General features: G+C 47.3%; 1 protein-coding gene across 8 annotated transcripts in view; it reads left to right on the top strand.

Moving 5' to 3' along the window:
* Fam53a (family with sequence similarity 53 member A) overlaps positions 1-22,590 on the top strand; it is a 32,597-nt gene extending 10,007 nt beyond the window's left edge. For all 8 annotated transcript variants that reach the window (XM_034509257.2, XM_076938289.1, XM_034509259.2 and 5 more), the window contains 4 exons: positions 4,992-5,224; positions 9,867-9,921; positions 12,183-12,946; positions 22,070-22,590. In XM_034509257.2, the coding sequence (XP_034365148.1) occupies positions 5,147-5,224; positions 9,867-9,921; positions 12,183-12,946; positions 22,070-22,381 (1,209 nt within the window). In that variant the 5' untranslated portion in view covers positions 4,992-5,146 and the 3' untranslated portion in view covers positions 22,382-22,590. The remainder of the gene's footprint in view (positions 1-4,991; positions 5,225-9,866; positions 9,922-12,182; positions 12,947-22,069) is intronic.
* Positions 22,591-25,712: the final 3,122 nt, after the last annotated feature.

The following is a 25,712-nucleotide window of genomic DNA, read 5'->3' as shown; positions in this document are numbered from 1 at the left end:
AGATAAACTGAATTAAACAAAAAATAGAGAACCTACTTTGATGCTGTTTTTGAGGGTAGTTCCCCAGGTAATTAGGTCTCTGCCATTGGTGGAGCTGAGTTGGTGGGCACTCCTGTACTGCCTTTGTGGAGTACCTGCTCAGGGTATGCCAGTCTTGATGCTGGCATGGCCATAGTTTGGGACAGAGAAGAAGAACTTGGGCTACGGTGAGGATTTTACTCTATCTCCTGGAGCCCTGAAAGGATGACTGAAGGAGACTGGAATACTGGCATCACCTGCTGAGTCCAGGTCCAGGGCTGCCACATGGGTCAAAGGACTGCCTTAGGAGTCAGTTAGGCCTGGAAGGCGTGGCTGAGTAAGGAGGAGCAGCAGGGAGCTGGGTAGAGGGTCATCCAAGCCATAGGCTTACTTGAAAACAGTGTTGGTGGATGTATTGTAGAGAGAAGGGAAGTGAGCGGACTGTAGCCTGTCCTTTGTGGCATGTTCACTCTACCTGAGGAGCTGACATTCAGGAGGAATGGGTGTGGGACTAGATGTATTTCCCTGAGTGCCCGAGTTTGCAAGTCCATGTCATCAGCTCTCATCAGAGCACCTGTCCCTCTGTCCTGGGCAGGGCTGGTCAGTTCCATTATCTGAGCCAGGTTTCTCTGATTTGGCTGTGTCTTCCCTATGTGTACCTTGGTATCAGTGTTGGCCTTTGTCCCCCTCTTCTCTTGCCTACCTGTCAGTCTTGCTTATCATCAGAGAGGCTTCTCTGATTGCCCCTCTAAATAGGCCTTTTGAGCTATGTCTCACTTTGTGCATTCAGGTTCCTGTAGTGGGAGATTCACTTGGCAATGTGGATTGTACCTCCCAAACTATATTCAAGCATTCAAGCTCTAACCTCCAGATCTGTGAAGTGACCTTACCTGGAGATTGGGTCTTTGCAAGAAAGGCTTTTTTTTTCTTTTTTCTTTCTTTTCTTTTCTTTTTTTTTTTTTAAATAGTGCCTGGCTAGTTCGTTCTACATGTGTACTGTCGTTTGTTTTGCAATGGTGGGATGGAGCTCAGAGCCTTGAGTACCTAGGGATAGGTGCTACCACTGAGCCACACCCTAGTTCCGTGAGCTGCTTTTGAGTTGCCCCATCCTTGTGACCTGTGCTGCACACATGCCTCCCTCAGCAGTTTCCAGCAGCCGCTTTGTTCCACGTTTTAAACATCTGTGATTATGACAGGGTGAAATTCTATACTTACTTATCCATTCCCCTGCTAAGCAGCATGCAGAACTTCCAAATATCCACACCTTGCCTCACACCAGGGCATGGATAAAAATAGAAAATAATGCCAGTAATATGTTGTCATCTAACAGCAATTAGTCATACTTTGGATGTTGTCTCTTTCAGACTCATTAGTGCATTTTGTGACCTTCAGGCTGGGTGGGGCCTTACTGTGCTCTTTTATGACACGGCATTTATTTTAAAATTTTCCTGGGGGGATTTTATTTTTGTTTTGTGTGTAGGGGTGTTTTGCCAGCAATACTTCTATGCACACGTGTGTGCATTGCTTGTAGAGGCCAAAAGAGAGTATCAGATCCTCTGGGACTGGAGTTTACAGAAGGTTGTGAGCTGCCCTGTGAGTTCTAGGCATTGAATCTGGGGCCTCAGGAAGAACAGTCGGTGCTCTGAACTCCTGAGACATCTTTCTAGTCAGACATACTGCTTCTAAATAATCTGTCAGTTGTTTTGTTGTTTGCCTCACTGGGTTCCCCTGACATTCTTCTGATTAAATTGAGGTTCAGAGTTTTGGTGAGGAGCCCCACTGTGGGCTGTGATCTCCTTAGTGTCCCCTCAGGAGTCTTGTGGTGTATCTCTGTATCCTGGCACTGGCTATGGTCACTTTGATCCTGTGGTTCAGGTTAGTTTTGTTATTTTTTTTCCTTTGTAATTAAGTGTCTTATAAGAAGATAGTTGGAGACTTCACAAATTCTATTGATCTTTGGAATTCACAGATGATTCTTGATAGAAATTTGTTATGTAGGATATTTGTAAAATGGCAGATTTTTAAAATTTTTCTGTTGTAATTCTGTTGGTAGTTGTCACTTACGTTGACTGATTTTTCTCAGATATTGACTCATTCAGGTATATTTCATTCAGGTATATCCAGCTATATTTGGGACTTCTGCTTCATTCTGTGGGTTGGATACAAACCTTTTTTTTTTAAAAAAGAGTTGCATTATACTTTTGTGGCCTTTCTAGTTGATGTGTGTGCTTTGTGTGATGAGGTTACAACAAGGTGTGTGAGAACTGGAGAGAAGGCTCAGGGGTTAAGAGCAGTGGTTGCAGCTGGGTGATGGTGGCAGCAGTGTGGTGATGGCTGCAGCCCACACCTTTAATCCCAGCACTCAGGTGGCAGAAACAGTTGGGTCTTTGTGAATTGGAGCCACTCTGGTTGACAGATTGAGTTCCAGGACGGCCAGGGTTACATAGAGAAACCCTGTCTTGGACCAGTGGCTCCTTGTCCAGAGGAACTGGGTTCAATTCCCAGTGCTCGCATGGCATCTAATAACTGTCTGTAACTCCAGGTCCAGGGGATCTGACACTGTCTCTGGCCTCAGTGGACACTGCATGTAGTGCACAGGCATCCATGCAGCCAAAATAATCACACATAAAATTAAAGTAATCTTAAAATAAACAATGACAAGGTGTTTGAGAGTCCCTGTGGTGGCACAGGGCCAGGAGGGAACCACTTGTCATTACTCTTCTTGACAGAAGACCCTGCAAAGCCCTTTCCCTGTTAGGGCATGGCTCAGAGGGTGGGGATGGGGGCTTTCAGTTTAGATGACCAGTGAGGCCAGGCTGCCCATGTCCTGGCTGACTCTGTCAAGCTTATGGATGACCAATACTTCTCCTATGACATAGCTAGTTCGGATTTAGGTTCCTGTATTTGAAAGAAAGAACATCATACAGGCTGGCCCTGCTCTGGCTGCTGCTCCTCTCTGGTGTAAGTTGGAGATGGTGTTCACTATGTTGGGGTAGAGTATACTAAATGCTGTTGCCTTTAGGCATGGTGGATGGGATTTCAGGTTAGATAGACTAAACAGGAATAGTATGTGAGTGGTGTGGTATACCCCTGGCCGAGAGCAGCCCCATGTGTTAGTGGTATTCTTTTATTGAACTGAGCTCACATATGTGCCTGGGCTGGGTAGTTGCTTCCTGCATCTGATGATGGAAATTCATGCCAGGCTCTAGGCTAGCCAATGTGTGCTCAGTATGCTGATGGTGACACGTGGCCCTGATCCCAGTGCTTGCTACTTGTCAACCTTGCCTTGTTCAGTCACATGCTGGCTTTTGAGCCTCATGTTTCAAAGTCACAGAGGAAGTATTTATTGTTTCTGTTGACAGAATGTGTGTGTGTGTGTGTGTGTGTGTGTGTGTATTTTTTTTTCAAGATTGAAAAGTTGGTATTTGACCTTATTGGAGATCTTTCTGATATCTGTAAAAATATCCATATGATTTTCTTCTCCTATTGACAGAGCCCTAGGCTTGGGAGCATTTTGTTTGCCAGCATGACCCCTACTAGGCTTGTCAGGTTTATGGATGATCATCAGCTTGTGTTATTTCCAGCAGGTGTGGATGTTGTGGTCATACCCAATGATCTTGGGGCACATACTCCCAGGTTTTCTCCTTTTCTTCTCTTTGGAGTACCTTACTGGTTAGAAGGAGATGACTTGTACCTCAGAATGGTTTTGTTGTTGTTTGTTTTGTTTTGTTTTGTTTTTTTCCTCATGGATATATCCTGCAGAGGCCCTGAGGTTGCTCTGTTGGGCTAACTCATAGGAGCTTCGCTCTGTTCTTCTGATCCATCTTTTGAGTAGTGTGCTTGTTCTGGTGAGTTGCATGACAGTGCCTCATCATGTTGAGGCATGGCTGCCTTCTGGGATGTTGCACATATATAGTTTTTCTTTTGCAGTGTGTGATAGAACCCAGGTCTGTTTTTGCACCCTGCAAGTGCTCACCACTGAGCTCTGCTTCCAGCTCCGTGTGTTGTTAACCCAGTTTGCCACGTTTTCCCACCCTGTGTTTTGGGTTCTTTGCTTTCTGATCTGGTAGCCCTTGGCTCACTCACCTGCAGTGAGACACTGAGAATTAGAGCTCCACACACACAGTAGGATGGCAGCTGCAAAGGGTGCAGGGCTTCTTGTGTGCTCTTAGATGCAGATGCTTACTTCCAGGAATAACAAGCTAAGAGCCCATGGCCTTCCTTTTTCCTGTTACCGTGGTGGTCCTGGTCCTTTGCCTCAGACTGGACCTGGTGGAGTAGAGCTCTGTGCTTGTCTCTGGCACCCCACCCTTCATCTTTTGTAAAGAGAATCCCAGCTCTAAGGGCTGGTGTTAGGGGGCAGTTTGTTCCACTGGCCTCTGTGGTATGGGGCCCAGGAGCTACTGCTGTTGTTCTCACTGGATGTGGCTGCTACTGTTTCTCTTTGAACATGTGTTTCTCAATGAACATGTGTTCATTGCCCTTTGGGGACAGAGCCTGCCAAGAGCTTTCTTGCTGCCTCAGGAAAGGCCTCAGAGGCTGGGTCTAATAAGCACCTTACCCTCTGATCTTCTCTAGACCAGTGCTTCTCATCTTCCTGATGCTGTGACCCATTACAGTTCCTTATGGTGTGGAGACCCCAACTATAACATTATTTTCATTGCTACTTCATAACTAATTTTGCTACTGTTATGATTAATAATGTAAATATCTGTGTTTTCTGATGGTCTTAGATAACCCCTGTGAAAGGGTTGTTCAATCCCCAAAGGGGTTGTGACCCACAGAATGAGAACCACTAGTCTAGAAGATATTACTAGAGGTTTCAGGAAAGAACATACTTGGTTATCATGGAATTAGGAAGGCATTTGTCAAAGAGGGATATTAGGAACATTTTTTTTTTTTTAACATGGGATGTTGTATATAACAGAAATACAGATTGAAGTGTATGGTCATATGGCAATTTCTCTTTACAGAGATAAAGCCCTGAAGAGTCTGGAAATGGGTCAGCATCTTTAAGTCAGAGCTATAACCCTGAGTTTTAGCTCAGACCTGATGGCTTGAGCCTGCTGATGTGCAGTGTTCTGGAAATCCAGTGCCCATAGATGTGGACTAAGGAAGAGCCCCGACCATGGTCACTCTCATCACGGAGAAGCTGCAGAACCAGAGTTTGGATGACCTTACCCGCAGGGCCTGTGAGGCTGGCCCGGTGAGTCAGCTTTGGGGTCAGAGGTGGGCACAGCCCACTGTGCAGAGCCAAAGGCATGAGGTGCACAGTGTAGAGTGGAGGCAGAGCTGAGCTGGGGGCATTGAACAGAAGCCAGTGTCTGTCATGATCATTACTATAAACCAAATCAACTTCTAATACAAAAGTGACCTGTACAAAATTAATTCTGTGGCCTGTTTACCAGATGGGGCAGAGTAAGTAAATCATCCTGTGTCCTGCTGTTACTTTCCAGGAAACTCTCAGGATTTGTCATCACAGATTCACTCACCTGCTTTAGCTTTAGGAAGTGCATTTTTTTAATTTTAATTTTAATTTTTTTACCATGAAGTCAAATATTTATTTATTTATTTATTTATTTATAATTAGTTTATTAGATGTGTTGTTGTTGTTTGAGGCAGGGTTTTACAGTATAATCGTGGCTAGCATGGAACTAGTTGTATAGACTAGGTTGGACTTGAACTCACAGAGATCTACCTGCCTCTGCCTGAGTGCTGAGATATAGGTATGTGCTATCACATCTGGTGGTTACCTATTTTTAATGTGAAATATTTATAACATTACTTCTTGCCAGATTCACTTTAATGTTTTGTCTTTGTACCATGACTTGACGCTAACACAGTACACTCTTGGTACAGCTAGGGATTCCAAAAACACAAAGCAAAGAAACTATGCAGACAACAACTCTTACACTCTTTTCTTAAGGTCTTGTGTGATGATGCTGCCCAAGTTGGGCAGTGTTAATGTGCAGACTGCAGGCAGAAGATATTCTGTATTTGGGTGTTTATTCTTCCCAATACATTTTTCATAAAATTACTCTTGGAAAAGTAGATTCACTTTTTCAAGCTATTCTAAAGATAAGTAACAGTTTTCTTGGTTTTTTGAGACAGAGTTTCTTTGAATAGCCTTGGCTGTTCTAGAACTTGCTTTGTAGACCAGACTGGCCTTGAACTTACCTGCCTCTACTTCCTGGGATTAAAGTGTGTGTTACCACCAACCAGCGACAGTTTTCTAATAACAAAACTGACTATGAATTGTCCTTTGTGCTGCCAGCTTGAGCTCCCTGTGCTGGATGGGGACAGTTGTAGTGCAACAGTTCTTGTACTTGGGCTACTGGAATGATTCAGCTTTTGAATCCCAAGGCAACTGAGCTAGAGGATTCTTTATGCAAGGGACCTCACCCAGTCTTAGAGCTCTGTTGGGGACAGTGGCTGATGTCTGACATAATGGACTGTGTCATGACCTCATGATGTGTGCCTGGCCCTGCACCTCTGGTCTAAAGCCAGTGTCCTGTAGTCCTCCCCTGAGTCAGCAGGGTTGACTCTTCCCATCTCTGCTATCTGTGTTAATTTTATGTGGTCACATGGGCTCCCCTTTTCCCAGCTTAGACACCCTGAACCTGAGGCACACCCAGTTTTTCCTAGTTTGCCTTTTTATACTCGGAGGATAGTGAATGGTCCAGCTGTTACAGAAAGACCTGGAAAATGAGTGGTTATACCTGACTCTCATTGCTAACTCAAGGGAAGTGAGGCACAGATGGTTTATGACTGTAGGTGGAGGATTGGTGAATGTAGTGGGCTCGTGTATCGCTGGACTGCCAGAGTCACAGTGAGGATCTGTGGTGTGATTTGGAGTATATGTTGAAGATGGAAGGAGTGAGTGAGGGGTTTGGGACAATAAGGAAGGAGCAGTTGACAGGTAGTAGGGCCCAGAGTATCTTCAGACAACAGGGGACACTGGGACCTGAATTTTACATATGCATCTCAGTTGTGCGTTGAGGCTTCTGATGCAGAACTGGAAAAGTGTTTACTTACTTCTAGAGAGGCAGGTGATCGGAGCCAGTGAGTGTAGCTGGAGGATGTGGGTAGTGAGGTGCGTTGGGAAGTGCTTTCCTGGCTGAGGGCTTGGCGGTATAACAGATCATATGCTATGCTGGTTGGCTGTGGTCAGCTTAACATAAGCCTGTATATATCTTGGAAGAAGTCATCTTAATTGAGAAAATAAAATTGTAAGCATTTTCTTGGCTAACGATTGATGGGAAGGGCATGTCTCAGTAGGGATAGTATTACCCTATAAGACAGCAGTCAGAACAAGCTGTGCAGAACAAACCAGTAAGCAGCATTCCTCCGTGGCTTCTGCTTTAGTCCCTGCCTCTAGGTGTCTGCCCTGATTGAATTATTGCCTTGGTTTCTCTCAATGGACTGTGACTCAAGATATGTAAGTCAAACAAACCTTTCTTTCCCAAGTTGCTTTTAGACAGGGCATTTTATCACAATAGAAACCCCAAGACATATGCCTTGGTCCTGGGATTTGACTCTTAGGTGCCAAAGGCTTGAAGCAGAAGGACTATCTGTGATTCAGATGAGGATAGCAGTCCCCTCCAGCTGTGGTAGAAGATAATGAGGCCAAGGGAAGCAGAGAGAGAAGCCATCTAAGACTACCACCATTAATGTTAGTCCAGGATAGAATAAAAGGCTGAGCTGGATGTCAGTGGAAGAGGAGAGAGGACCATGTGATGTGCCTACGCTGGGGACAAGCAGCATGGAGCATCATGCTACTGTCCAGATGGATGTAGCACAGCTGATTGCCCCATGTGTTCCCCAGCCATGTCCATCAGAAAGACTCTGCTATCTCAGCACATCCATTTTCTTATCTCCTAAGGAGGCTCAGCAGCTGCCATGTCTCAGGCCCTAGAATGTGGTATGGTATAGAGGCTGATCCTTGCAAATGGATGTACTCAGTGCTCTGCTCTCTTGCATTACACCCACTGTCCTGAGTGTCTGCAACAGTGTCCTTGGGCTGGTCACCTACTCATCTCATCTCTCACCCAACCAAAGCCCTGTAGATACCTGCTGTGAAGTGTCTGTCTATGCTGTGCCAGTCCTTGAATGTGTGCTGAGTGCATCTTGTTAGATACAGGTCTACAGCTCCTCAAATTTTCTAGGAGCCATTTCTGTTGGCTAAGAAAAGCCTGTCCTTCCTGGAGTGTGCTGTGTTTTCATGGTGTGTGTATTCTTATGCACACTAGGAATTCGGGCCTAGGGAAGGAGGACTATGAAAACAGAGCGGGTACTTAACCTGCTCTCGAAGTGGTTGGACCTCAGCAGGAGGATTGCTGGCTAGAATGGGTGGATTGGCAAAACCAATATTCTGGCCCAAAAGCTGGGTCATTTGCAGATCTTTGAAAGGTGTGGGTAGCTCACTAATTATGCATGGTGGTGTAAGAGCTTCCATCCATGTGTAGTATATATAAAGAACTTTCTCTTTCCATTTGAACCTTGAGGTTGCCCAGTGCCCACAGAGCCCAGGCTAGTCATGTGTTCACCACCCTCATTCAGCTGTGTTAGGGGAAACATAATCCACTGCAAAGGAAGACATGTCTGTCTGGAGGCGGCCTACCTGCTGTTGAAGGGGTACCCTTTTCTGAGTCTCAAACCCAGCTTTTAATGTTTGTTTGTTTGTTTGTTTGTTTGTTTGTTTAGAATGGAGTTTTACCTACCCATCTGGCTTTGAACTTGCTATGTAGCCAAACTCCTGGTCCTTTTGTTTCCATCTCTGTGGAGAGTCCCAAGTGATAGATTACAGGCATATGCCACTCTACTTGAACAGGGTATTGCTAAGTAGTTCAAGCTAGGTCTAGAACTTGGAATATTCCTCTTGCCTTGACCTCTTTGAATGTTGGGATTATAAATGTGTACCAAACACCTGGCTTTCTCTATGTGAAGCAACAATGGTTCCCCAAAACTTCAGGTGCAATTGCTATGGCATTTCCTGCTAATCTCTGAGACTGCCAGTAACTTATCTACTACCTTCCTGGAGGCAGGTTACCCTGCTGTCTGGACTCTTTTTCAGGACTGGGACTATTAGGCTGGGGCTTGGATCTTATATATGGACTGTCATGAGCAGTAAAGGGCTCTGAGGTCTTGGCTCAGCCTTTTTTCCTAAGTTGTATTTATTTTTATTTTCCATGTATGAGTATTTTGCCTGAATGTATGTGCACCATGTACCTGGTGCTCAGGGAGGCCAGAAGAGGGCATCAGATTCCCTGGATGATTGTGAGCTTTTGTGTTGGTGCTGGGAATTGAACTGGGATCCTCTGAAAGATCAGCTGATGCTTGTAACTGCTGACCTATGTCTCCAGCCCACAGGTCTTTCTGAGAAGTAACGGTGTGGTGAGGTTTGAAAGACCATTAGCACAGGTTATCCAAAGGAAAAGGTCAGAGCTTTAAGAGAGCAATATGAGGAAGCCTGAAGTGGCTTAGGATGATTTAGTTAGGTTTAAAAAACTTGTTCTGGGCCAGTAACATGGCTCAGTGGGTAAAGGCATTTGTTGTCAAGCCTGACAACCTGAGTTTGATCACTTGGTGGAAGGAAATAACCAATTCCCATAAGTTGTTTCTCATTTTAACATGTTCACTGTAATATATACACAACCTACCCCTCTATACCATCCCACACAAAATAAATGTTTTTTTTTAATGTTAATTCTTTTTAAGAAAAGGTATTTTCCAGAGATTAGTGCTTTTAATTTTAAGCCCCAATGGAGGTATTAGGGAGAAATAGCATTACTGTGGTAAACTCTTGAGTTTTCACATGAGTACTGAGACTTCTCTCTTATCACTTTTAGTATTCTGCTGAGAAACTGAACAAAAGTGGCCATTTGTTCCCTTTGGAGATTGGCGGTAAGTGTCTCAGAAGCCCAGGGAGGGTCTTTCCAAGGCTGAAGTAGCTGATGATGGAGCAAGGTGGCATTGGGCCTTTGGCCAGGAGGGGGTCTTGGAGCTGAACTGAGATAGAGAAGGTTCAGGGAGGCCTTTGTGTGACCTACCTGTGGGGCAGGAAGATCATGAGCCACCACTCTCCCTGCTCACAGGCCAGGAGCCAGAACTGGCCTCTAAGCAACAGGAGCCAGGGTCAAGGCTCAGCAAAGCCTCTGCTTCTGCTGCTGCTGGGGATGAAGGAGGAAGCTGAAGACTGTTTTACCTTTTATGTGAGACATGGGTCTACTTTGTGGCTTCCTTCAACTACCAGAGAAAGGATGATCAGGTGGTATGTGGTGCTGGTTGCCATTCTGCTATAGTACACACTAGCTGAATGAGGACTCCTGGACCTCCGTAGGCTTGTACTCACTTCCTGACACATTGCTCTTTAGCAGTTAGAGAGGATAGTGGACCCTAAGTGTGGGGATAAATCCAAGCAAAGACCCTGGGGTTGGAATGACACTGTGTTGGTCTTGACACTTGGAACACCTTACTTGGTAAGAACCATGTCAGGGTCACCTTGCTAACTACCGGATTACTAAAGTATTGCTAACCTTTTCACAAGCAGCTGGAAGTAAGAGGTGAAGTCTCCATCTGGTTCCCACCTCACCTGGCCTGTGTCTTCACTGCCACTTGACTTGGCTCCTCCAGTCTATCTTGCATATGAAACCATATTAAGTACCTCAATCCCTGGTCAGAGTTTCTGAGGGCTTCTGTGCACTCCTTTCTTCCCTTCTCCCCTCAGTCTCTTGTCTTACCTTCTTGCTGTCTCAGGTCACCAAGGCTCTTGATGTATCTTTCCCCAGAGGTGACCTTGGCTGTTTCTATTGGTCTCTGTGGCCTGTACTCCAGTGTCTCTTAGCTTGTCAGTGGTTGGAAGCAGCAGGGAGAAGCTGAGTGACTGTTGGATGCCCTCCCATTAAGAGTGTCAGAGCATCCTCTGATCAGGTCATTGGCTATTTGAGCTTTACAGCTGGGCTGACTCCATTTGAAGACACCCACATACCTGACTTTGCACTTCTGTGAGGGAGGGCTGGAGAGCTGCCTTAACAGCCAACAAGAGGAACAGGGGCTAGGGCCATGGCAGCTCTGAGAAGCTCATGCAGAGTCTGGGTGCCAAGCTGTACTGAGTGGTCAAGCTGACCAGAGCAGAGCTGGACTAGGTTTGTCTGGTATGTGAAGAGCTGTCATGTGGGCTGTGTCCTGGGGAAGTAGGTTTGTATTAGCTCCTAGGGTGTTGAGTCTTGTGAGCTATGGTCTAGGCTCAGGTGTCTTAAGGACTCCTAATCATCATTAATGGATTTGATGGAAGAGGCAGAGGAAGCTCTCCTTACGCTGCTCTTACCTGTGATGGCTTGGCACATGGTTTACAGGATGACCAGCCACCAAGGTACATTGCCAGCACCTTGCTTTAGGGCCGAAGAAGTAGAGGGTTGAGCAAGTAGAGGGTCAGGGAGGTCTCCGTCCCAGTCCACTGTCCAGCAGGCAGCTGTCCAGGCCAAGTCTGAGTAAATTCACTGTGTATCTCAGGCACAAAGTAAAACTCAAATGCTCATCAATCCTGCAGTTGCTTCACAAGTACTGGGACCACGGGGCCGAGCCACTACACCCAGGCTCAGCTGAATCCTCTATCTGTAAGAAGATTTGAGACTGGCTGTCCACTTGGGTCATTAAGGAACGAGGCTATTTCCAAGAAGTAGCCTTGTTTGGCTCTTGGTGGCAAAGATCTGTCTTTAGAGACAGGGCGGGGATAGTGGTAAAGCATTATAATGACACAGTGTATTAATGAAATGAGAGTAAGATCAGAATCAGATTATTTTCAGGAAATAGGTAGAGACAACTCCTTACGACCAGGTGAAAGCCAGGTTTGGTGGTGTATGCCTTTAATTCCAGAACTCAGGAGGCAGAAGTGAATCTATAACTTCAAGGTTAGCCTGGTCTACATAGTGAGTTCCAGGACTACCAGGACTACATGGAGAGACCCTGTCTCAGAAAAACAAAAACAAAAAAGGATCAGGTGAAGCCTGGCCGTTCAGAGTCCAGTGGCCCATGTGAGCAGTGGTATTTTTGTCCAGATATTTTGTCCAGAAGTGGTATATTTTGTCCATGAGCCTGGGAAGGGAGGCAGCAGGGTGATTCCCTATTGCTCACCTGTTTCTTCCCACACTTTTGTGTTTCCTTAGTGGATAAAAGTCCCTGGAAGGCCTTACATGGAGGATGGCCCATTGGAAGCCAGGCAGCCTCAGGCTCCTTCTCAGTGGGCCCACATGGTGTGTCTCACACCGAAGGTCTCAAGTGGCAGCTGGAATCCCCAGGGCCCATGGATGTGAGCCGCTTCCTGGACCTCCATGAGAGCACAGGGCCACCTGCAGCACCACCAACTAAGCGACACTGCCGGTCCCTGTCAGAACCAGAGGAGCTGGCGCGATGTCGTTCCCCATGGCGCCCTGGTAGCTCCAAGGTGTGGACTCCCATCTCTAAGAGGAGGTGCAACAGTGGCGGAAGTGCCACACTGCAGTGCTGCAGCAGCCTGGGCAACCCTACCTTGCAGGGCAGTCTATTCCCTGGCCTACCCAGGAGGCCTGTGTCACCTGCTGGCCCTACCTCACCGCTGACACCCAGGCCAGCTTCAGCCAGCAGTGGCTTTGTGGATGGCAGTGAGGGCAGTACAAGCTCAGGTCCACCCTGTCTTTCTACAGGACCCTGCCCATTTTCCTCCAGGCGCCGGCTCTCCCTCTCACAGGAGCACCTTGTAGATGCAGGCGCTTGTCTGCCTTCAGCCAGCAGCACCCCCACTTCCACACCTGAGCTAGGGCGGCACCATGGCCTGCTCAGGTGCCGCTCACAGCCTTGTGTATTGGATGGGAGGAGGGTCCGGCGCAAGCGGAGACGGGAGGAGGATGCCAGGTGGACGCGCCCATCCTTGGACTTTCTGAAAATGACACGGGTGAGGCCACATCTTTGTTCTTGGGTGCTTAGGAAGCCTATGTTTTACCTTATATTGGTCTTGGAGTGAGGTTGGTTGTGGCCAGCACTCCTGTAATCTTACTTGACTAGTTTCTTCTGAGTCTAGATGCTGTGTAAGGCCAACTTGTCAGGGTTGGTGAGAATGTCTTGGGTTGGTGAGGATGGCCTTTCTCAGCTGACCTCAAAAACCTTAGCTATACCCCACAGGCAGAGCCCCCACATGGGTGTCTTGGACCCTGGGCTCTGAAGACAAGGAGGGACTGAGTGTGGGTTTTCAACTAAGCTATTTCACTTGATTCAGCCTCATCTCTTGGGAGCCAATTTGGGATGGCAGTTGTTTATGGAAACCATTCCTGGAGGCTTATGCAGAGTCTGGTACCACTGAAAACACAGTCTCTTAGCTTGTGATGGCTTATAGGACCCAGAGCTGTTGGCTTGAGCTGTGCCTCCTTCAGAGATATCTGAGTGTGTGAGCTCTCACACCCTGACACTCCTGGCACATCCTGCAGGTGTTTGGTTTTGAGGGAAGGTTTTAGCTGGTATAGTAGACCATTGTGTCTGGCAATACCACTGTCTGCTCTCATGTGGATCCCAGAGAGGTGCTGACTGCTGCCAGTGGAGGGAGAGAGCAGTGAGAATGGTCTTGCTGTGGCTAGGCATGTCTCCTCGCATGCATCTGGAGCCTGGGCAGGGTTTCTCAGCCCCTCTGTGAGAGCTGGAGTAGGGCCCAGCAGCTCTATTTCCCTCTGGATTGTTAGGGAGGAACAGAAGTAATAGAACCCTCATGCTTTTTTCCCCAGCCAGGGCCTCACTATGGAGTCTTGGTTGGTTTGGAATTCATATAGACCAGACCAACCTGGCATTGAAGTCAGAAATTTGCCTGCATCTGCCTCCTGAATGTTGGGACTATGGCATGGCATACTGGTAATTTTGCGACTTGTCTCCTGTAGGCATTACTATGGATGCATGTCAGACTCAGAGTTGTGGGTGGTCAGGACAGGTCAAGACTGTCCTGAGCAGAGCTGCTTTAGTGTCTCTGTTCAGTTCATATTGGGGACGGTGCAGATAGGTCAGCCACTCCTACCAGGTTTGGGAGACGATTGTCATTTTTTCTTTTTTTGTTTTTTTTTTTTTTTTTTTTTTTTTTTTTTTTTTTTTTTTTTTTTTTTTTTTTTTTGAGACAGGGTTTCTCTGTATAGCCCTGGCTGTCCTGGAACTCACTCTGTAGACCAGGCTGGCCTCGAACTCAGAAATCCACCTGCCTCTGCCTCCCAAGTGCTGGGATTAAAGGCGTGTGCCACCACCGCCCGGCATGGCAGTCCCAGTCTTGTGGGAGGTAGCCTGGCTCTGCAGATGCCTGTTGTGCGTCCTGCTGATGTTACTGTTGACTCTGTCTGACAGGTTTTCCAGAAGCTTCTTGCTGGTGGCTGTGAGTGTTGAAAGCCCATTCTTTCTGGTATGACTGTAGAGGGCTGATAGAAAGGAAGTGGTGGTGCTTTTATTGTGATGTTGACTGTTGGAAAGTTGGCAATAAGTTCTAGATACCCAGGCTTTCCCTGCTAGCCAGTGCTATGGATGTGGTTTGTGGCATCACCATGTAGCAGGGGGACAACAGCATAGGATGAGGCTGCCAACAGAGAAGTCCTTGGCTTTTGGGGATGTGGATGGCTCATAACAAAGATGGGCTGATGTCCAAGGGTAGTCCTGTTCTGGAGATGCTGTGAACACTCGGTTCCTTTCCTTAGGAGGTAGAGGAAAGTAAATCTGGCCAGGGTGGTGCTGGTGCTAGGACATTATAGATGGACACTGTGGAGGTAGGGTGCCTGAGGGGCCCCACCTCATCTCTGTTCCATTGTTCAGTCCTCCTCCTGAGCAGCGGCTGTCACTTGGGTGTTCTCTGGTCTGTTCCTTCTCCCTCCCTTCCCCGGCTGTCTGCCTCAGGACTCAGATGTCCTCTGTTCCTGACATGGAGGCTATTCTTGTCAACCTCCACTTAGTCCCCACATCACTTTGTAACTTAAACTCAAAGGTCAGGATTACTGTATCGCTAGCTGTTACTGGCTAACAGGTGAGCCCAGTTGATCTGGAAGCATCTCAGCTGTGCTGCCTCTCTGTCCCTTCAGGTCATGGGACAGGAAGCTCCACAGGAGGGTTCTGGTCATACTTGGCTGCAGGACCTGCCTCCCAGCTCCCTCTTGTGACTCCTGATCTCCTTTGTGAGACACGTTAATGTTCTTTATCTTTCCAGCGTGGGTGATCTGAAGAGCTGGTGAGGAGACACTGCAGTGTCTTGTGGGACCTAGTTTCTGTGAGTGTCGTGTAGACCACATACACCACATTGACCTGCTTAAAGGACTGCCTTGCAGTGGCTGTGGTAAAGCCCTGTGTACTGAGCAGGCACTGGCTAAAACACCTAGGATTATGCAGACAGATGATGTTGTAGGGATAGGGTGAGTAGTATAGGAGCTGGGTGAGACTAGAATTATGGTTTTTTTTGTGTATTTGTGTATATGCTTTTATTTTTATTTCTGTTTGTATTTATGGGTGGGTGTTTATGTGAGTGATGCATGTGGAATCCTGAGGTCAACCTTAGTAATATCATCTACTTCATTTTTTTGTTTTTGATTTTGTCTGAGACAGTTTCTCTGTGTATCCCTGGCTGTCTTGGAACTCATTGTGTAGACCAGGCTGGCCTCAAACTGCCTGTCTCTGCCTCCAAAGTGCTGGGATTAAAGGCCCTTGTCTGCCACCACACCTGTCTTCCACACCATTTTTTATTTTTTAATTTATTCTTTCCTTTTTGTGATTATAATTATATCATTTCCCTTTCCTCCCTCCAAATCCTCCCATATACCCCACCTTGCTCTCATTCAAATTCATGGCCTCTTCTTTTCGTTAATTTTTGTTATGTGCATATATGTATATGCACACATGTTCCTATAGTTCTTTGTGTACTTTGAAACCTTGTGGTCTTTGCCTGGTCCCTCTGGCAGGTTGTCCTTGTTTAGCTCATGTCTAGGCAGTCCTAGAGTGAGAGACTTTATGCCTTCTGACATTAGTAGAAAACAGTCTCACAGCAGAGTCCCTGATCCTTCCTCTCTTACAGTCTTTCTGCTCCATCTTCCACAGTGTTCCCTGAGCCCTGTGAGGGACTTGTTCTGTATATGTGTCCATTGGGCTGGGCTCCACAGCTCTGTGTTTTTAATTGGTTGTGATTCTCTATCTGTTGTAGAGAAGTGTCTTGGATGAGGGGTGAGGACTACACTTATCTGTGGGTATAAGGGCAAGTATTTATGATACAGTTAGGGATTATGCTAATTTAGTAACCACTTTTTTTTCTTTTTTAATGGAAACAAGGTTTCTCAGTTTCTCTCTGGGACCTGGGCTCACCAGTTTGGCTAGGCCAAGAGACTAGAGGCTCAGGGACCCTCTGTGTCCGAGTGCTGGGATTACAAGCATGTATCATCATGCCTGGTTTTTTTTGTTGTTGTTGTTTTTTGTTTTTTTGTTTTTTGAGACAGGGTTTCTGGCTGTCCTGGAACTCACTCTGTAGACCAGACTGGCCTTGAACTCAGGCCTGTTTGTTTTATATAGGTGCTGGATGTCAAACTCAGGCCCTCATACCTGTGTGGCAAATGCTTTACTGACTGAAACATCTTCCCAGCCCCCAAGCATTCTTTCTTAAGTACCTTCCTCACAGTGACTTTACACCTTTTTCTAGATTTTGATCAATTAAGATGTCTTGGGGGTGGAGTCAGTACCCTGCTTATTAGGGCTGAAACTCTGCTTTCTGCCTGACAGGGGCATGCTGTTTCTGACATCGACACATTCTCAGTGACAGACTCTTGACAGTGTAGCCAACAGTTCAGAGGCGCAGGCCTGTGTTTTTATATTGTTGAAGCTACCATCTTCTTAATCTTTCTATCGGAGTCTTTCCAATTGAAATAGCATCTGCGACTACTAAAAGCAAAGTAATGAATGTTTATGCCTCCCTCCCCAATGATGAGTAACACTTTACAGTGCTTTCTTTGGTTGCCTTTTTAATGAACAGAGTGTCACTGGGACCTCACAGGGCCAAACCTTGTCCATAGCTTGGGTTATATAGTCTAGGCATCTTTGACAGCTATGTGGTACCATAGGGGCACAATCGTCATCCCTACCCCATTGTCTATAGCACTATTAGTGTTAGAGGCCCTCAGAGTAAACATTGAGAGCAGGGTTTCCTTTCCCTCACAAGTAGGATTGCATGCAGATGCACAGGCAAGGGATCCAGCAGGCAGGCTGTTATCTTCAGACCTGCCACCCATGGGTGACCATGCTTACCCACCTCAGTTCCCTCACCTGTCTGTGTGAAGCTGCCTCATCATAAACTGGCTTTACATTTCTCCTTGCCTCATCCTCTCTGTCTGTTCCCTCTCTGTCCCTGTCAGCTAATGGTCCCCACACCTCCTCATCCTTGCCTGCCAGTGTTGACTTCAGGATTGTCTGTTAGGTTTTTGTCTGTTTGTTTCACAGTTTAAGATTGTTTAAATGGTGTGTGTGGTGGTACACATCTTTAATCACAGCACTTGGCAGGCAGGTGAATCTGCTTGGTCTATATAGTGAGTTCCAGGCAGCCAGGGTTGGTTATGCAGGGAGAGACCCTGTCTCAAAAAAACCAAGTAAGTGGGGAGATGAGTTGTAACGTATTTCACATTTTATAGATGAGGTTTCTGTGCGACATCATGGCACCAGTGTGTTGGATTTATAAAGCAGCAGTTCGCTGCAGGACAGGCCCAGCATGTTGTTTACCATGCTCAAGGATCTGCCTCTTCCCCTGTCCGTTTTTGCTCATTGATGCTGGGCTCTTGTGGCTACATCTAAGCCATGTGTGGCTACTGGATACTATTACCTTGTTCTGAAACAGCTGTCCCACCCAGGAAAGTCCTGTCCCATCATCTTCCCTGCCATAGCCAGTTAGCTGCTTTGCGTTCTGTGGAGTATGGCTGTGGGTAGGGTACCAGGCTTGCCTTTTCCCCAGTATGTAGTGGGGTTTTATGGATCACTATGTCCAGGGTGGTCAGTTTTCCTGTGTACCTAGTGTGAATTACTACCCTTACATCCCCTCAGGCCACTCTTCCATCTTCCTGGGACCTTGGCCAACACTTGCCTGATGGCTGAGCATCTACTTCTGGGATGACCCTTTCGAATTTCCAGTTTGTTGGCTCTGTTCTGTCCTGTCTTTGTTACCAGTACACCTCACTCTTTTCTTCAGTGGTGCTGAGGCGCTGGGGCTCCTCCGAGCCCTTCATACCCATTCCTGTCTACTTGGTGCCACTCTGCTGCTCCAGTGATTCTTTTAGAGGGCTAGCGATGTCTTACCTCTATAGATACTCTGCACCTTGTTGGGAAAAAATGAACATGGGGGGGGCACTCCTATCCTTACAGCTTGCTTCCTCCCATGCTTATTCTGGCATGTCATCAGGTGAGATGTTTTCTCTGGTGTTTAGCGGTACCTGCCATTTGCTCCTGTTTGACACAAGGGTCTGAGCACACCCCATCTTTGAATTTTATGGTATAGACTGGTGTTGAGACTCCTGTGTTTCTGGCTAGTTCTTTAGTGTCTGAATCCCTGGAAGACTGTCAGTCTCTGCCTGGAGAGTGGAGTCTTCTGGAGCCTGGGCTCTGCATATGGGGTACAGGCGTTTTCACTTCCCTTATCCCCACTGTTCTTAAAACCTTGTCCATTTTTGAAATTAATTCTTTCCTGAGAGTAGACCTCTCTTCTTGGACAGAGCTGAGTGTTGACATTGCAAGGTGTCTTTGTCATCTACCAAGGCATCGATGTTCCATGTATCCCTCCGGCCTCTGTAACTTGGGACAGGGTGATCTTTCCTCTCCCTGACACCTGAGGAAGGCTCTCTTGGATGTGTGCAGATGTCTATTGATGTTTCTTGGCCTCCTAGGGTCTTGGCCTGGCACAGACACACACATGGCTAGCCAGGCTCCACCTGGTTCAGATTCTGTCTCTACCTTGAGCTGTGGAGTAGCTTTGCTGGCAGGAGGTAGAGCTTGTGAACACAGGTTTAGGCGTCTTTATTTGCCAGGTGGCTTTCTCAGCACATGGAGAGGAAAGCTCTTGGATGCCTGTGGCAGCAGTGTCAGGATAGCTGTAGGATGGTGGTGTTCTAGAACCCCACCCCCCACCCCCCTCCGCTTCATCATGGTGAGGACATTTGCAGTGGTAACTGGATACAACAGAATATGTCAGTTTCACTCAGCTCAGAAGATTCCTGGCATGGGCAGCACCCTGGCCAGCCGGCCTTTCCTTCCTTTCTTTCTTTTTGTGGCAATAGGTTCTGGGGCTTCCCTTGGGGAATGGTGTCAGTTCAAGTCATGTGGGCTGCTTGGTAGTTTTTTCAGGGATGGTAGTTTTGTGTCAGGTTCTTTGTTGAGTGGCAGTTATTTCTCTGTGAATAGAGGAGGCTGTCAGAGGCTGCTGCTTGCTGTTATCTGACCCAGAGGGCAGTGGGGTCCAGCAGTGTTTTCTCACACATGTCAGATCAGTGCAGAAGTCTTGAGGTGAAGGCAGGCTTCTGACTGCAGATCTAGGTACGTCTTCTATTGTTGGGCCTGCTGGTGCATGCCAAGGGTCTTCTGCCCTGCATTTGGATGTCTCCACTGTCCAGCAGGGCCACAGGAAGTAAGCTGCAGAGTCTTCCAGCTAGTTCAGTGACAGTCAAATTCTTCTTGATTTGAGTGAAAAAATAAATTATTCCTTTTCATTTTGGGACCAAAATCTAGCTGCTTACATCTTTAAGGATTTGCTTTATGGAATATTGCTTCTCAAATTGGATGGCTGACTTTTGTTTTTTGAGACGAGTTTCTCTGTGTACCCTCCCAGATAGCCTAGAAATTGAGATCCTACCATATTGCAACTCTCCTGAGCACTCGATGACAGCCGTGTGCATAGCCGAGTGCCATCTGCCTAGCAGAGTCACTTCCTATAGTTGAACAATAAAAACAAAACATTGCAATTTATCTTGTTGAGACAACTAATTCCCATAAAACACAGCTCTAAGGAAGAAGCTCTGTTGTCCCTTGGGCTTATATGTTTATGTTCATTTGTAATGGGCCTGTTTTTAGGGATCTTCTAGTCAAAAAGTAGATTTTTGCCAAGAGTTAGCATATGTCTGAAACTCCAGCATTCAGAACGTAAAAGGGGGAAGATAAGAAGTTCAAGGCCAGTCTCAGTTATGTAGCAAGTTTAAAGCCACCTTTGACTACTTTGTCTGTTCTTATTCCAGATGTATTTAGGATGGCTTTTTTTTTTTCTGTTGTTTTGTAGAACTGATTAGCTAATGTTCTGAAGGCCAGTGTGGCTTGCATGGTCTGTGTCTGGCATCTGTGTTGCTTTCCTGGTACCCGTGTACCTCCTAAAGTCCTCATAGTGGCGGATGGAAGAGGCCAGTTTAAAGGAGCCTGGTGGGGATTGTGGTGGGACATAGACAGGGGTGTGTGAAAGGGACTGAGCACTGCAGGTAGGGAATACAAGGTCACACCGGGGAAATGGCAGGGGGATAAGGCCTAGCCATGTCAAAGGCAGGTGCTATGTGTAGCCCTAACATATGTGCATCTCAGGACAGGGGTGTATTCCAAGAGACATGTGCAGTAGTCTAAGGTTGTGGGGCAAGTGGACTGTGCCACCAGACAGAACTGAGTTTAAGTGAGCCCAAACTCCATGAATCTTAGAATTGAGAATGGTAAGAATAGGACCAACTCCCTGCCTAACTCTGCCTGCTCTGGAACATGTAACCAGGGCACCCCACTGAAAGGACCATGACAAATAGTCAGGTATTTAAATTTAATCCCTGGCTCACCGTGACTAAGATGTATATATTCACATCCACCATCAAATAAAGCAGTTTGAACAAGCAAGAATATTCTCTTCATCAAGAATCAGAGCAATGGGTAGGCCTTTGTAAAGAACAGCACCTAAATCTCCCAGAGAAGGCCTTCTGTCTTACAGCCTCTACATACTCTCAGCACTCACTCGGAATCAAACTGGGTTCCGCTCCCCTACCTTCCACTTCCTGCCTGGCTCAGGGATGCTCTAAGGGGAAGAATGGACCAGGACCCGCCCCCACCCCACTTCCTAACTCCCAGCAGTACACCAGCAATACCTGGGTACTCAAGAGACTGGAAACCACAGCAGTTGTCCTAGACCCTGCTGTTTCCCACTTGGGGAAACATGGACTGAGCACTCCCATTACAGACTGCATTTTGCCACCCCTGAGCGGTGTGCAGGCAACACCCCAGCCACAAGACAGGATGCAGCCCAACAAAAGAGGCCTTCTGAGTAGGCAAGTCTTTTTTCAGTTGGGTGAGTTCGGTTTGGAGCAGAGACTGGTAGTTGAGTGTACAGAAGACATGCAGATAGTACAGCCCATCAGCCGGCTCTTATGGCTCTGTGCCCTGGGTATGCCTTGGGTAGTATATGCTAGAGGCAGCCCACAATGCTGCCAAGGCTCAGAGTGCATACCTGGACAAGGGTAGTTAGAGGCCCCTTCTGTGTGTTTTTGACTAGAGGGTTTAGGATGAAAGGCTCTCCACATGTTGTATTTGAGAAAATGAGAGTGGACGGTGGGAAGCAGGATCAAGGCAGCTAGTGATCGAGGAATGAACCATGTGTGTATGTGGGTCTGGCTAAGCTTGCCTGAAGCTTTTTTTGAATGACTGAGTGGTGTTGGAGATGGGGTATATGAGGATCTTCCTGGATAGTCTGTCTACCGAGAGCAAGACAGGCTCTGGGATGCAATCCTTCCTGAGGTCTCTGTCGTCTGGGGCTTCCCAGGTAGGTGTTGGGCACTCGCACACCTGGTGTCTCTGGTCTTGATGGGTCCATACTGGGCTTCCCAGAAGCTGCCTAGCAGGTACTATGGGAGCTCTTGTGGCTCTGGTTTCTGATGAGGTCAGGGATGAGATGCAGAGTCCAAGAAACAGCTCTGGTCTGTGACTGGTGCTTGGTGACTGGGATGGGCTAGACACCCTCATAGGCAGGCACAATGTTGTCTTGCACATCACCTACCAGAAATGCCTTCAGTCCATGTGTTTTCTATTTCAGACTTTAAAAAACTCCAAGAGCCTTTGCTCCCTGGACTATGAAGATGATGAGGATGACACCCAGGCGAAGACTGTTGTGTCCTCCCCGTGTAACTCACAGGGCCTTATGGGCATCATCACACCCAGCTCTAGCCCAAGGCTTCCTAGGCCTGGCCCTGCCAGCCCCAGTGTCTGGGTGTCAGGGGAGCCAGAGGCCAGCACAGGCGAAGGTGGGAGCAGTGGGGACCCCAGTGACTGGGACAGTGCAGGAGAGGAGGGCATCTTCCCGCTGGACCACGGAGACCTGGACTTGGAGCAGATTGAGAACAACTGACTTTGGCTGAGCAGCCGTTGCTGTCTGTCACCTTGGTGCCTGACCAGTGGAAATAACTTGTGTGTTATTTTGAAAATTGAGGCGTAATTTTGATTCAGTAATTTTCCTAAAGAAGTATTTTGCATTTTTATGGCTTCTACAGTTTGGGAGAGCTTCTCTATTTTGAAATGGGTTTTCAGAGGGCATTCTATTAAACATGATTCTGCCTAGCTTCTCTTTTTGTCAGTAGCCTGCTGTGAAAATCGAGTGTGATTTGCTGGACAACCTTGGGGCTGATGGTCTGCAGTCTCCCTGGGGAGGGATCACAGCCTGAGAGCTTAGGGTGTTCTGCATACTTGGCTTTCTGATGGTGAAGTGCTGGCTGGGTTGGGCTGAGTCATGAGGCCGCTTTCTGTACCCTAGTGGCTGTGGGCTTCTGGGACATGAAGTGGCCGTTACCAGTTCCCAAAAGTGATGCTTCTAGCAACATGGCTAGCACCTCTTCAGGGATTTTAATCCCTAGGATGTCCACTGAAGGAACAGCATTATAAGGAAGGGCTTTGTAATAACACAGCAATGAACATCTCTGGAGAAATTTTTTATTCTTCCAAGAAAATTTATGAAAGATTGATATTAGTCCTGCTTTTCTCTCAGATGATCTGGGGCATGCATCAAGTTATGTAGGGATTGGCTTTCATGGTCTCTTAACCTTTTTTTCTGTGACTGGGAATCAGTGTTATGCCAGATGCCAGCAGCCCCCTCCCCCTATTAGCAGACACCAGTACCCACATGAGTCTGTGCTCAGTGGTTCTTGTCTGACACATTGACTTGCACAGTTTTGAATGGCCTTCAAGGTTTCCTCTCCATTGATGTCCCTGAGGGTTTGGTTTTTGTTTTGTTTTTAGATTTTTTTTTTTTAATCTGGGCTGCATCTGAAGAGCCCTCTGAGACAAGCCTTGGCTAGCTAGTTCCTATGACCACACCAGAGCTTCTAATATTTAGTTCTAGAACAGCCTGGTCTGTTTAATGGCCATCATCACAGAGTGTGTTACTCAGAAGTCACTCAGGCCAAGGATTGAGCAGTGTGACTTGATAATTCTGTAACCAGTTGGTCAGCATAGTATATTACCCAGGGCTGATGAGTTTCCGTGCTGCCAGGTGCTCAGGCTTGTGTCTCTGGCTTCTGGTCTCAGCTGTATAATGCTTGTCCTGGCTTTCTTGCTGTGGACCACTCGAATCCTATTTGAGAGTACCCATTCCTTGGCCTGTCATCTTGAGGACATCACTGTATGGCTGTCCAGTGTCGCCCATGGCAATGAGGGCCTCTTAGCCACCTGGCCTACTGGAGGGGAAGACTATAGGGACAATAGGTTTGCTTTATGTCCCATCAGCATGCCCAAGTATGCTTAATCAAGCTCAGGTGGGGCTACCTGTCAACCTGTCAACCTTTGCCTGTTTGTCATAGACCCTGTGGCTTTTCTTTAGTTCTTTTTTTTTTTTTTTTTTTTTGGTTTTTTGAGACAGGGTTTCTCTGTATAGCCTTTGGCTGTCCTGGAACTCCACTCGGTAGACCAGGCTGGCCTCGAACTCAGAAATCCGCCTGCCTCTGCCTCCCAAGTGCTGAATTAAAGGCGTGCGCCACCACCGCCTGGCTTTTCTTTAGTTCTTAAGACAGAGAACTCAGACCTCCCAGAGGCTACTGGGCCTGCCTACCATTTCTTCTGTTTCCGAAGCCCTCTACTGTCCTTCCCTATAACCCTCTCCCAGTTACCTCTGTTTCCTGCTCTGGGCCTCTGAGTTCTTCCCTGCCCTAACTGTTCAGCCTGCTTGGCACTCTCCTGGATCTGCATAGGTGCCCTGTTTCCTGCCCTCTGACTGCAGTTAAGCAGCTGCTGGCTACAACCTAGCCAGACTCCTCCTGCATCCTCACCTCTGCCAGCACCCACGTGGGAGTACAACCTGCCTCTACCCCTGAGACCTCTCAGTGAGGCTGATTTCCCAGCATCCTCAGAGCTGCTGTCTGGTAACTGTCCTGCTGCTTTAGGTACACAGTTCAGTGACATCAAGACAGTCACATGACTTCCATCTCCAGAGCTTTCCATATCTTTCTTTCTTTTTAAATTTATCACTTACTTAGTTGATGTATTTGTGTGTTTTGCCTATGTGTATGTCTGTACAACATATGTGTGCCTGCTGTCCTTGGAGGTCAGAAGAGTTTCTCCTGGGACTGGAGTTAGAGAAAGTTGTTAGGTACCATGTGGGTGCTGGGAACTGAACTCAGGTCCTACTTCAAGAGCAGCCAGTGCTCTTAACCTCTGAGCCATCTCTCCAGCCCCTGAACCTTTTATGTCTTGAAGCTAAATCCTTTTTCCCCATTTGTCGCCCTTGCTATTTCCCTAGTCAACCTCTGTCCCCAAACGATGTCATTGTGTGGGTTTTGTCTGTGACCGATATGATGTCTCAGGCATTTGTATGTTGGAATCTGTTAGACTTATTGTTTTTCATGGACAGACTAGATAGGAAGCCTGAAGCCTGCTTATTCTTGAATCCTGTTGGGATAGATGTTGACTCTTACTGCTGTGAGGGGCAGAGGCATACCTTAGCAGCTGTTCTCTCTGCCTAGCCTGCTATGGAACCTGCTCAGGCTTCCAGCTTCTGTTGCTTGGCTGGCTCCTACATCTTGAGTGCCATCTTCACAGTATCCTCTCATGGGCCCAGACTGTCTGCCTGTCCATGTAGGGCTCAGGTAGAACAGGTCCTGCTGGTGTAGATACAGCTGTGGATCCCGGGCATAATGTGGCCCTTGCCCAGGCCTGGCAGGCACAGACACCTCTGGAGGCTCACTAGAAAACCTGGTCTTAGGCATCCTTGTGCCCTGCACTATTACCTGGTTGGGCACTGGGCACTGGTGCTTCTCTTGACTTGCAGGGGAGGCATCTGAGGAGGAACATTCTGCTTAGGGAGAACAGATGATGCAAAGGCTCTGGGCGAGGGACAAGTTTTGGGTGCTGGTTGCAAGGGGCCTGGACTTCAGAGGAGAAAACAGGATTGGGGGCACAATAGTACATTAAAAATGGGTTTAAACTCGTAAGAGACTAAAATCTCCTGCGAATAGGAAGAAACCACAGATGTAGCTGTTCTCAGAAGCTGTATGCCATGACAAAACTAGACAGACTACGGGGGGGGGGGGGGGGGAATGACCAATCTACTCTCCCAAAATGGATTCTGGTAAATTGTAAGGACAGACCGAGCTCATGTACATCCCCTGGTGATGCTCCTCACAATAGGAAGTCAAAGCATTTCAGGCATGGGGAATCTGAGTGCAACCAGGAGGATCTATCAACACATGCCG

Source organism: Arvicanthis niloticus, chromosome 7, assembly GCF_011762505.2.
Source record: "Arvicanthis niloticus isolate mArvNil1 chromosome 7, mArvNil1.pat.X, whole genome shotgun sequence".
Lineage (NCBI taxonomy): Eukaryota > Metazoa > Chordata > Mammalia > Rodentia > Muridae > Arvicanthis > Arvicanthis niloticus.
This window is presented reverse-complemented; position numbering and strand designations above follow the sequence as displayed.